The 13226-nt window shown below is 48.9% G+C and overlaps 1 protein-coding gene across 8 annotated transcripts in view; it reads left to right on the top strand.

Moving 5' to 3' along the window:
* Nucleotides 1-4499: 4499 nt before the first annotated feature.
* Nucleotides 4500-13226, top strand: part of HSPG2 (heparan sulfate proteoglycan 2) — a 128068-nt gene continuing 119341 nt past the window's right edge. For all 8 annotated transcript variants that reach the window (XM_081954564.1, XM_081954566.1, XM_081954567.1 and 5 more), the window contains exon 1: nt 4500-4657. In XM_081954564.1, coding sequence (XP_081810690.1) covers nt 4589-4657 — 69 coding nt within the window. In that variant the 5' untranslated portion in view covers nt 4500-4588. The remainder of the gene's footprint in view (nt 4658-13226) is intronic.

The raw sequence follows: 13226 nt of genomic DNA on the forward strand, positions 1-13226 counted from the left end.
GAGGGCTCTGCGTCGGAGGCAGAGAGGGGGCCAGAGCCGTATGCCAGTTATCAGCTGCCTTCAGAGTCAGACATCAGTGGGGCAGAAGAACAGCTGGAGCCTGTTCCCAGTATGCGCATGCACAGAGTTGCCAGACGAAGGGAACAGCTAAAGAACAGGGGTCGACTTGGGAGTAAGGCCACAGGTGGACAATGAATGGCCCCTCCCAGAGGAAATAAAAGAGGAGCGAAAGGGGAGTGGAGCTTGCAGGAGACCATTAGTTCACTTCATTGGTTCCTGACTCTCCGAGACTCCTTGCCAAGTTCTACAGATATCGGCCTGGCAGCTCTCCAAGCCAGAGAAGGTCTGTGACTGTAAATCCTCCCTCGAAAGACTTTGCTGGATGTGAATGAGCAGAATTCACAGCAAATTTAAAAAGGTTTTTTTTTTGTCGGGACAAGGAGTTTGTTTCAGGCTCTTGGGAAGCCTCGATTAGAACAGGTGGCGCTAGGTTTTCTGGTGTGCAAACTAAGGCCCAGGTTGTGCGGGGAGGGGAAGAAAGCCTCTTAGTGCGAGCCTGGAGGACTGGCAGCTTTTCTGCCCATTTGTGGGTGCCAGGTTTGTGATTGTCATTCTCAGAAGAGCTTGCAGGACCGTGTCTGTAACAGGTGTGTGCAGGGGGCAGAGCTGGTTTCTGCATCCGGATGTATTCGACTCTGAGGTACCTGGGTCTTTACTCAAAGAGGACTAGAAACAGCTTTCTTTCTGAGGGCTCCATAGAATCCATACCGGAGAGGGTGTCAATACAATACAATACAATAGTAGAGTTGGAAGGGACCTTGGAGGTTCTCTAGTCCAACCCCCTGCCTAGGCAGGAAACCCTACACCGTTTCAGACAGATGGCTATCCAACATCTTCTTAAAGACTTCCAGTGTTGGGGCATTCACAACTTCTGGAGGCAACTTCTGTTCCACTGATTAATTGTTCTAACTGTCAGGAAATTTCTCCTCCTTGGGATGACCTCCAGCTGCTGGTCTGGTCACCTGGAAGGGGCAGCTGTGCCCCCAGGTCACATTTACCACAATTCCTCGGTGGTCTTAAGGGCACAAACAGATAGGAGTCTCTTGTGTGCGGCAGCGGCCAAAAAAGCTAATACAATTCCTGGTTGTAGAAACAGAGGCATAGAATCAAGATCATGTGATGTATTAGTGCCACTTTGTAAAGCCCTAGTAAGGCCACATCTGGGATATTGCAACCAATTTTGGTCACCGTACTACAAAAACAGATATTGAGAGTTTGGAAAAAGTTCAAAGAAGAGCAAGCAAGATGATCAAAGGCCTGGAGGCTAAAACATATGTGAAAAACGGCTGCAGGAATTGGGTATGTCTAGTTTAATGAAAAGAAGGACTAGGGGAGATATGATGGCAGTCTTCCAGTATCTCAGGGGTTGCCCCAAAGAAGAGTGAGTCAAACTATTCTCCAAGGCACCTGAGGGCAGAGGACAAGAAGCAATGGGTGGAAACTAAACAAGGAGAGAAGCAACCTGGAATTAAGGAGAAACTTCCTAACAGTGAGGACAATTAACCAGTGGAACAGTGGAAATCATGGACACTTCATCACTGGAGGTTTTTAAGGAGAGGCTGGTCTGAAATAGTATAGGTTGTCCTACTTGAGCAGGGGGCTGGACGAGAAGATCTTTAAGGTCCCTTCCAGCTTCTATTCCATTCCATTCCATTCTATTCTATTTCAATCCATTTCATTTATTCTCATTCTATTCTATTCTATTCTACTCTACTCCATTCCCTTCCCATCCCTTCCATTCTATTCCATTCCATTTATTCTCTCGTTATTCTATCCTATTCTATCCTATCCTATTCTATTCCATTCCCTTCCATTCTATTCTCTCTCTATTCTATTCTATTCTATTCTATTTCATTCCATTCTATTCCATTCTATTCTATTTCATTCCCTTCTATTCCATTCTATTTCATTCCATTCCATTTATTCTCATTCTATTCTATTCCATTCTATTCCATTCCATTCCATTCCATTTATTCTCATTCTATTTTATTCTACTGCATTCCCTTCCATTCTATTCTATTCTATTTATTCTCTCGTTATTCTATCCTATTCTATTCTATTCTATTCTATTCTATTCTATTCTATTCCCTTCCATTCTGTTCTCTCTCTATTCTATTCCCTTCCATTCTATTATATTTCATTTCATTCCATTCCATTTATTCTCATTCTATTCTATTCCCTTCCATTCTATTATATTTCATTCCATTCCATTTATTCTAATTCTATTCTATTCTATTCCCTTCCATTCTGTTCTCTCTCTATTCTATTCTATTCCCTTCCATTCTATTATATTTCATTCCATTCCATTTATTCTAATTCTATTCTATTCTATTCCCTTCCATTCTGTTCTCTCTCTATTCTATTCTATTCCCTTCCATTCTATTATATTTCATTCCATTCCATTTATTCTAATTCTATTCTATTCCCTTCCATTCTATTATATTTCATTCCATTCCATTTATTCTCATTCTATTCTATTCCCTTCCATTCTATTATATTTCATTCCATTCCATTTATTCTCATTCTATTCTATTGTATTCCCTTCCATTCTGTTCTCTCTCTATTCTATTCTATTCTATTCCCTTTCATTCTATTATATTTCATTTCATTCCATTTATTCTCATTCTATTCTATTCCCTTCCATTCTATTATATTTCATTCCATTCCATTTATTCTAATTCTATTCTATTCCCTTCCATTCTATTATATTTCATTCCATTCCATTTATTCTCATTCTATTCTATTCCCTTCCATTCTATTATATTTCATTCCATTCCATTTATTCTAATTCTATTCTATTGTATTCCCTTCCATTCTGTTCTCTCTCTATTCTATTCTATTCCCTTCCATTCTATTATATTTCATTTCATTCCATTTATTCTCATTCTATTCTATTCCCTTCCATTCTATTATATTTCATTCCATTCCATTTATTCTAATTCTATTCTATTCTATTCCCTTCCATTCTATTATATTTCATTCCATTCCATTTATTCTAATTCTATTCTATTCCCTTCCATTCTATTATATTTCATTCCATTCCATTTATTCTAATTCTATTCTATTGTATTCCCTTCCATTCCATTCCATTTATTCTCATTCTATTCTATTCTATTCCATTCCCTTCCTTTCCATTCCATTCCATTTGCAATTACAGATTTTTGTCACTGAAACTTCAAAAATGAGCAAGGACAATGCTCGAATGATAGCACCGTCCATGCCGGAGATCCTGTCCCAAAGGGGAGCTAGAAAAGGGACAGAGGGGCCATGCACGTTCCCACCACCACATGCAGTTAACCCATGGGACTCCCTGTCACAAGACGGAACCGCGCTTATACAGGCAGCCCTCGATTTAACAACAGCTCATTTCCTGACCCTTCAATGTTACAACAGCAAGGTCCCCCTCCAACATCACTCTCTGCCGTAGGCTCAGTCGCAGGGAGGAAGGCCGGCCTGGAGGCTCAGTTTCCTCTGAGAGGACACAGCAGCCTCGTGAGAGAGGCCCCCCATCAGTGTTGGAAGGAACCGTCCTGTGGCCAGCCGGGGTGGGCTAGATGACCTCTACGCCTTCTTTCAACCTCCCCCTCTGCCGTAGGCTCAGTCACAGGGAGGAAGGCCGGCCTGGAGGCTCAGTTTCCTCAGAGGGGACACAGCAGCCTTGTCAGAGAGGGCCCACAGAGGGTCGTGCTGTGGGCATCGGGGATGGGCTAGATGACCTCTGGGTCCCCTCCCAACATCGCTCTCTGCCGTAGGCTCATTTGCAGCGAGGAAGGCCGGCCTTGAGGCTCAGTTTCCTCAGAGGGGACACAGCAGCCTCGTGAGAGAGGCCCCCCATCAGTGTTGGAAGGAACCGTCCTGTGGCCAGCCGGGGTGGGCTAGATGACCTCTACGCCCTCTTTCAACATCACTCTCTGCTGTAGGTTCAGTCGCAGGGAGGAAGGCCGGCCTGGAGGCTCAGTTTCCTCAGAGGGGACACAGCAGCCTTGTCAGAGAGGGCCCCCAGAGGGTCGTCCTATGGCCATCGGGGGTGGGCTAGATGACCTCTAGGTCCCCTGCCAACATTCTTCTCAGCCTTAGGCTCGCTTTCAGGGGGGGAAAGCCATCCTGGAGGGATGGGGGAGGCATTGGCGGCCTTCCAGGGAGTTGGGTGGGTGGGTGGAAAGGGGCTTCCCAAGCTGGCCCTGCTTGGCTCTCTCTCTCTCTCAATTTCTCTCTCTCTCTCTCTCTCAATTTCTCTCTCTCTCTCTCTCTCTCTCTATTTCTCTCTCTCTCTCTCTCTCTTTCTCTCTCTTTCTTTCTCCCCCCTCCCTTGCCCCGTCCGCTAAAGGAATCCAGTCCGGGTTTGCCGGGGCGCCGTCGACGGCAGGGCGGGGCCAAGCGTCCCGGGGAAAAAGTTTGGCTGGGGCTGGCGCGGGGCTCGCCCTTTCCCCGCGCGGAGCAAAAGCAGCCAGGCGAAGAGAAGCGGGCAGCCGAGGCGCGCAGGGCAGGTCCGGGAGACGAAAACTCGCGGCTTGCGGGAGCAGCCGGGATGCTGGAGAGCCGGGCGCTGGTGGTGGCGGCGGCGGCGGCTGCAGTCTGCGCCGCGGCATTGCTGAGCGTAAGCGGGGCTGGGGGGCATGCCCGGGGGTCGCGGCTGCTGGGCAAGAGGGTGGGGTGGGGGAGGTGATCTCCAGGATGGCGCCGCCGGCGTCGGAGGCTCTAATTTTAAACGCCCGAGGGGTTGGCATCGATCGGGCAAGCTCTATTCGTGGCGCGGCGGGGAGACTGCCCGCCCGGGTTGGGACTCCGCCGGGCACGGCCTCCCTCGCCACGTCTGGGCATTTGCAGGGCGAGGAAAGGAAGGAGAGGCGCGCAGTGGCCGGGCGCAGGGAAAGCGCTCCATGCTCGGCCCGGAGCGACTCTTAAAGCTTGGCACTCTCCTGTCCAGATGCCCTTGGGCGCACTTCTTTGCCCCACCAGTCTCTCTACTCCCAGGTGGGCAGCCTCCTTCCTTACCCTCCCAGACGGCTGGGGAACAATGGGCGCCCTTGTTCCGCTGACTTTTGGCGTGGGTGGGCTCCCACGGCCAGGCTGCCCCTCCCTGGATGCCCAGTCTTCAGGGCACATTCCTGGTGGGTGGGTGGGTGGCCCGCTTAGTGGGCAGCCCCTCTAGCCCAGTGGTTCCTAACCTTTTTTTTTTTTGGCTGTGCCCCACCTAAGCATCTCTAAAATCTTGATACTCTTCCCCCCCCTCCCTTGACATAGAATTCTTACTTTACTCCAAAAGTGAACTTACTCACGCCTAAGAGGCCATTCACTTCGTTTAAACAAGGTTCAAATTGCCCCCTTTAAAAATCAAATTGCCCCCCTCCCCTATGCGGCAGTGGGCACCACATTGGCAACTCTAGCCGGACAGAAGGATGGGGCTGAAGGGCAGCCCGGGGGGAGTCACTTGCTCCAGTCTAGGGTGGATTTGATGTCCTCTGGGCACCCCCTGGGCAGGCCCTGTTTGACAAGCAGATGGCAAGGTACCAAGTTCGGCATGCCCAGCCTGCTGCCCCCTCCTCATCTCCCCCTCCCCCCGCGGGCACAGCCTTGCTTGGCCTTGTCCTCCAGCTGGTCCATGCAACCTTCTATTCTGGGCATCCGAGCACTTGGGGAAGGCAGTGAAAGATGGCATTAGCGGTTGAACGGGCATCGTGCAGGGCCTGTCCCAAAAGGCAGCGTCATTAATGCCCGGAGGGCATTCCTCTTGCTTGCCTGGGTCGGAGCAGAGGGGTGCAGAAGTTGGGTTTTAAGTTTGCGTTTGCTTTTGTGGAAGAGCCTTTCCTCTCAGCCCTGTTAAGCCTTTGAGGGTGTGTGTGTTTGTGTGTTTGTGTGTTGCAAACCGATGCAAAAGACTGCCTTCTTCCGGGAAAAGCCGTTCAGCCATGGCTGATGCCTTTTCCACATGGCTCAATTTGGATGGATTGCTTTACCTTGCAGTCCAGATGGTTATTTTGGTCTTCTTTTAAGGCACACTTTGCAAATCGCACGGATATTAGAAGTAACTTTTTCCATTCTGGCCGGGCTTTGATTTTCTTGCGTTGTTGTTAGTTGTGAAGTCGTGTCCGACCCATCGCGACCTCAATGGACGACGTTCCTCCAGGCCTTCCTGTCCTCTACCATCCTCCGGAGTCCATTGAAGCTCACCCCAACTGCTTGGGTGACTCCATCCAGCCACCTCCTTCTCTGCCGTCCCCTTCTTCTTTTGCCCTCCATCGTTCCCAGCATGAGGCTCTTCTCCAGGGAGTCCTTCTTCCTTCTCATCAGGTGGCCAAAGGGTTTGAGTTTCCTCTTCAGGATCTGGCCTTCTAAAGAGCAGTAGTAGTTGTTGTTGTAGTGAAATAAAAGGCTGTGTTTGGGCTCGTCACGTTTTGGGGCAGCGGGAGGGGGCTCCCTGACCATCCTTGCGTCCTTCAGGGGGGCATCTGACTTCTTTGGGGCTAGTTTGGGTGTAGAAAGGCTTTTGAGCCACACTGCCCTGGGCGGGCAAAGAGGTGCCGGTTAGTGAACTTGGCGGCCTCTTGTCCTCTGTTTATTATTATCCTTTATTATCTTTTGCAACCTTCCTTCATTCTCTGGTGTCTTGCTTTGAGGGCTCTCCGTGAGGTGAGAAAGGGAGGGATGGAAACCTCCTCCCTTCTGTGGGCCGTGGGCTGGGACAAACACCCGAGGGGCATTTCCAGCTGCTTAACTGCGATATACAAGGATGGCTCAGTGGCTAAGACGCTGAGCTTGTCGGATCAGAAACGTCGGCAGTTCGGCGGTTTGAATCCCTAGCGCCGCGTAACGGAGTGAGCTCCCGCGACTTGTCCCAGCTGCTGCCGTTCGAAAGCACGTTAAAAAACGCAAGTAGAAAAACAGGGACCACCTTTGGTGGGAAGGGAACAGCGTTCCGTGCGCCTTCAGGCATTGAGACATGCCGGCGACATGACCACGGAGACAGACATCTCCGGACAGCACTGGCTCTTCAGCTTTGAAACGGAGATGAGCACCGCCTCCTACAGTCGGGAACGGCTAGCACCTATGTGCAAGGGGAACCTTTACCTTTAGCTGCTATACCTGTCAGGCACCCCACCTGGGATGGAATGCTTCCCCCCTTTCCCCCCCCCCGATGATCTTGCACCCGCTTCTCCTCTTCGCACTCCGTTGATAGTTCTCCGAAAAGGATTCCCTCTCTACCCAAAAGAGCTTCCAGGTGCTAAGAATGAGGTGAGACCCTCTCCGGACAGTCTTTCTCCCCAGGGAGCACATTCCTTTGGGTGGAGGCCGCCGGCTGAACGAACGTGCCTTCTTCCCCCACCTCTTCCTGGGTGTGTCGTTTCGATGCAAGGGGTTAAGCTGGGGAGGCCTTTTTTTTTGCTCTCCCCCCACACCTCCCCGCTGGCTGCAAAGAGGGCAAAGAGCATGCGAGGAATGCTTGATAAGCAGGTCCGAGGGGGTGGAACCGCAGCGGCGGCTGTGCCCGTGATGCGGTGGGGCTAAGGGAGGAGGGGAAGCCGGTCTGGAGGGAGCTTCCCCACAAGCGTGGCTGCTTGGCCTGGCCGGCCCCAGGGAATCCTCTCCCCTGTTGAATGGCTTTCTATCCTCCATAGGGTGGGGCCTGGCCCATACCTGGGGATCCTTCCCACCCGCGGATGTTTGGACAACCTCTTTCCATGGGGTGTGGCCTTGCGGTTGACCAACCTTCCCCCCTCCCTCGCTGCCTAGTCTCTCCAGAGAAGTTGGACCGCTGCCCCTCGTCACCAGCCAGTCCAGTGCGTTTGGAATGAGACCGAAGGAGGCAGTTCTCACTGGCCCACAAAACGCAGCGTCCTGCGGGCATCAAAGCCCTTTCAAAAAAAAGTTTTATTTATAATACTTTTCATCTCCATCAAACAGTGTGTGAACTGGGTACAGTTATTTGAGAGTTCATAGCGGGGGTGAAATCCAGCAGGTTCTGACAGGTTCTGGCAAACCCGTAGCAGAAATTTTGAGTAGTTCGGAGAACTGGCAAATGCCACCTCTGGAGGGAATGGGGATTTTACAGTATCCATCCCCTGGAGTGGGGAGGGAATGGAGATTTTACAGTATCCTTTCCCTGAAGTGGGGAGGGAATGGGGATTTTGCAGTATCCTTTCCCTGAAGTGGGGAGGGAATGGGGATTTTGCAGTATCCTTTCCCTGGAGTGTGGAGGGAATGGGGATTTTGCAGTATCCTTTCCTTGGAGTGTGGTGAGAATGGGGATTTTGCAGTATCCTTCCCCTGGAGTGGGAGGGAATGGAGATTTTGCAGTATCCTTCCCCTGCCACGCCCACCAAGCCACAAAACGCTCAGCAAGAAACGGTAGTAAAAAAAAAAATTGAATTTCACCAGCCTGGTTCATAGTCCACATATTTGTTGTTAGATTCATTGCAGTAACATTGATAATGCAACTATATATCAAGATAATTACAATAATACATAATATCATCATGAACTTCTCCGGGGCAACATTTTCTCTTCTTGTATCTCCTCCTTCCTAACTTCTCTTTCTGTTTTCTAGCTATTGATAAAATACATCCCACGTCAAAAAATATTCAGTTTCTTCTTGATAATAAGCCTTAATCTGTCCATTTCTGCGCATTCCATTATTTTCTGAACTATCCTCTACATCTGACGGGATCGCCTCGCTCTTCCACATTTGTGCAAATACAATTAGTATGTGTAGAAACAAATCTATAGTCTTTTCTCCGTATTTTTCCCGTAGGATGCCCAACAGAAAATGTCTCTAGTCACAGTTCGATGTGCTTCTTTGTCATTTCCCCCCCCCCAACCAGATATGTATTTCCGACCAGTATTTTTTAGTTTTGGGACATGTCCACCACATAGGGAAATAGGAGCCTGGTGTTTGGTTACATTTCCAACATTTGGCTGATCTATCTTTACACGTTCTAGTCAACCTTGCCGGTGCAAAGGGCCATCGATAAAACATCAAAGCCCTTTTTGACTGGCTGTTTGGATGCTGGGAAGATGCCTTCTTTCCCTAGTGATATTGGGGGAAATGACTTCCTCTCACCCCCCCCCCCCCGGTGCCCCCACCAATCTCTCCTGGTGCCCGCGGTGGCTGCTATTTTTGAGTGAGCTCAGAAGGATAATTTGGGAGAGGAATGTCCCTGCTTTTGGACCAGAAACTCGAGCAGACAGAGAATAGCCGGAGGAGCTAAACTCTATTCAGAGCCCATCGGAGAGGTCAAGGAGACGAAGCTGGTGGCTGGGGCATGGGCACCGACTGGGCAGGCCTGCTTTCGGTGCTTCCTGGAAGTGGGCATTGCCTTCCTCGGGCAGCTGTCCCGCCTCCCCCAAATCCTTGGAAACTCACGTGTTAACAATTAAACATAGTTAAGTGACTTAAGGAGCCCTTCTCTCTCTGCTTCTTGGATTCATATTTCAGACCACCCGTGCCCCCCACATCCCCTACCATGGGCTGGGAATTTTTAACTGCCCCCCTCCATGCACTGAGGTTTTTAAAAGTGTGTGACTTCCCTTTCCCCTGCAATTAACTTCTCTCTCTCTCTCTTCTCTCTCTATTTCTCTCTCCTCTCTCTCTTTTTCTCCTCTCTTATTTTCTCCTCCATCTCTGTGTGTGTCTCTCTCTGTCTCTCTTTCTCTGTCTCTGTTTCTCTCTTTCTCTCTTTTTGTCTCTCTCTCTTCTCTCTATTTCTCTCTCATCTCTCTCTTTCTCATCTCTTTCTCCTCTTTCTGTCTCTCTGTCTGCCTGTCTCTTTCTCTGTCTCTCTGTCTCTCTCTTTCCCTTTCTCTCTCTTCTCTATTTCTCTCTCCTCTCTCTTTCTTTCTCATTTCTCTTTCTCATCTCTCTCTCTTTCTGTGTGTCTCTTTCTCTTTCTCTTTCTCTCTGTCTCTGTCTCTCTTCTCTCTATTTCTCTCTCTCTCTTTCTCTCTCTCATCTCTTTCTTTCTCCTCCATCTCTATGTGTGTCTCTCTCATCTCTTTCTCTGTCTGTCTGTCTGTCTGTCTCTCTTTCTCTCACTCTCTCTTTCTCTTTGTCTCTCTCTCACACACTTTCTCTCTTTCTCTCTCTTTCTCTCTGTCTCTCTCTCTCTTTCTCTGTCTCTTTCTCTTTCTGTCTCTCACTCTCTCAATTTCTCTCTCAGTCTCCCTCTCTCTCTGTCTCTCTCTCTCTCTCTGTCTCTCCCCATGTGTTTCAGAGAGTGTTTGTATGCAACCGGATCAAAAATTGGTGCATAAGAGGGGGCTCTGCACCCCCCCCCCCGAGCCTAGCACTTCCTTTGCCCTCTTCTTGGCATCACTTTAAAACTTCCTGTATATTTTATTTGGTGTGTGCATTCTTGGCATCTGACTCAATGAAAGGACGCATGGAAACACCTGGAGGCTGGAGGTGTAGAGAGCTTTTCTGCCCTTGGGGGGGTGGGGACTTCAGCCGCCCTTGTGCTCATGTTAAAAGGAGGCCTGGCAGGTGCCCTCTTCTGACCCTGTGGCCCTTTTGCCCCACAGGGCATGTTCCTTGGCTCTGTAAATGGCTAGCGAGTCCTTTCACTAGCCACAAAAGAGGTTAGCCTCCCCTCCCATTTCCCCTGCAACTGGCTGTGCTTCTGTCTCCCCCCCCCCAAGGCTGGCCCGGTGCGTTTCCCCCATCATCCCCCCCTCCATCATCTGGGCAGACAGGTTGCAACTGGGGTCGGTGGGCATCTTGCCCAGATGTTGCACGGAGGGATTCTGAGTGCCAAATTCTAGCTTGCCTCCTTCTAGGCTGAACTTGTAGCGCTGCTGGCCGTTTGCCCAGGAAGGAGACGGAGAGGAGATGGACATGGCTGGGCTCTTGGCATCTCTCCCCGTGGCAAAAGCAAAGCTGTTTCCCCTTCGGCGGTGTGGGGGGGACATTCCCTTGAGCCTAGGGGCCCTCGCCTTGCGTGAACCCGGCTTCCCTGCCAGGCGGAGGGGCCCGGAGTTGATACCGCCAGGCAGGAAACAGCTTCCCTGGTCTCGCGTCCCATGGCACAAGCAGGCAGGAAATAGCTGGGCTTGTATTAATAGTCTCCCTGCCCCGTGGAGGCTGCCCCCCCCCACTCTCCATTTTCGAGCCTGGGTTCCCTGCTCGGGGAAGGGCCCATCCAGACCTGGTAGGGAAATGACCTCTATCCCAAGCCTTCATCCCTTGCCAAGGTGCCCTAAAATGCCAGCTATGCCTGGCCTTGGAAAGGCTGATGCTCCCCATAGGGAAGCTCAAACGAAGCTATGGCTGGGCCTCTAGGGGGAAGAGTGGGGGGGGGGCAGAATCCTGTCCCACATCGGCAGGGACTCTGTTCATTCTTGCCCCACTGGCTGAGACGACTTCTCCCTCCTCGGTTTAGACTGGAAGGGACTAGACTGGAATAGAATAAAATAGGGAATAGAATAGAATAGAATAGAGTAGAGTAGAATAATGTTGAGTAGAATAGAATAGAGTAGGGTAGGATTAGGAATAGGAATAGGAATAGAAATAGAAATAGGGAATGGAATAGATTAGATTAGACTAGACTGGAACAGAACAGAACAGAAAATAGACTACTAGACTAGGATAGGAATAGAAATAGGGACTAGAATAGACTAACTAGACTAGATTAGACTAGACTAGACTAGAATAGAATAGAATAGAATAGAGAATAAGATAGAGAATAGAATAGACTAGGATAGGAATAGAAATAGGGACTAGAATAGACTAACTAGACTAGACTAGATTAGACTAGAATAGAATAGAATAGAATAGAATAGAATAGAGAATAAGATAGAGAATAGAATAGACTAGGATAGGAATAGAAATAGGGACTAGAATAGACTAACTAGACTAGACTAGATTAGACTAGACTAGACTAGAATAGAATAGAATAGAGAATAAGATAGAGAATAGAATAGACTAGGATAGGAATAGAAATAGGAATAGAAATAGAAATAAGAATAGAAATAGGAATAGGAATAGGGAATAGAATAGAACACACAATAGAATAGAATAGAATAGAATTAATGGAATGGAATAGAATAGAATTAATTGAATGGAATGGAGTGGAATGGAACGGAATGGAACAGAACGGAACAGAACAGAACAGAACAGAACAGAACAGAATAATAGAATTAATGGAATGGAATGGAATAGAATGGAATAGAATTCCTTATTGGCCAAGTGTGGTTGGACACACAAGGAATTTGTCTTTGGTGCAGATGCTCTCAGTGTACATAAAAGAAAAGATACATTCGTCACAAATCATAAGGTACAGCACCTAATGATAGCCATCGGGTACAAATAAGCAATCAAATCATACTAGGAAACATTCAGTATAAATCGTAAGGATACAAGCAACGAAGTCACAGTCCCGCAGTCCTAAGTGGGAGGAGATGGGTGATAGGAACAATGAGAAGACTAATAGTAATAGTAATGCAGGCTTAGTGAATAGTTTGACAGTGGGGAGGGAATTATTTGTTTGGCAGAGTGATGGCGTTCAGGGAAAAAACTGTCCTTGTATCTAGTTGTCTTGGTGTACAGTGCTCTATAGCATCGTTTTGAGGGTAGGAATTGAAACAATTTCTGTCCAGGATGTGTGACGGGTCTGTAGATATTTTCACAGCCCTCTTTTTGACTTGTGCAGTGCACAGGCCCTCAATGGAAGGCAGGTTGGCATTAATTGTTTTTTCTGCAGTTCTGATTATCCTCTGAAGACTGTGTCTGTCTTGTTGGGTTGCAGAGCCAAACCAGACAGTTATGGAGGTGCAGAGGACAGATTCAATAATTCCTCTTTAGAACTGTATCCGCAGGGAAGAGCTTCTGGCTGCCGAAGGCCGTGCCCTGCGGGGGCAGAGCTCTTTTCCAGATGGAGCTGAGACAATGCAGGCCCTGCAAGGAAAACCCTCACTTCCCCTTATGATGTAAGGAAGTAAAAATAAGAGCCAGCTTCCTCCCCCCCTCCTCCTCCAAGGTCCACCCCAAAGACGCTCAGCGAGATGGAGAGAAATGGCCCCCAGCCTTGGAAAAGATGGGCCCGTCCGAAGCAGGATGGGATCCCTTGTGAAACCTTGGCTCAGAGAGAGAGAGAAAAGCAGCAAGAGGGCAGAGGACGGAGGGGACACCCACAGAAAATCTAGGGACTGTAACTGGATCCTCTTTGGGCTAAAGA

Source organism: Natrix helvetica (assembly GCF_964273705.1).
Source record: "Natrix helvetica genome assembly, chromosome: 5".
Taxonomy (NCBI): domain Eukaryota; kingdom Metazoa; phylum Chordata; class Lepidosauria; order Squamata; family Natricidae; genus Natrix; species Natrix helvetica.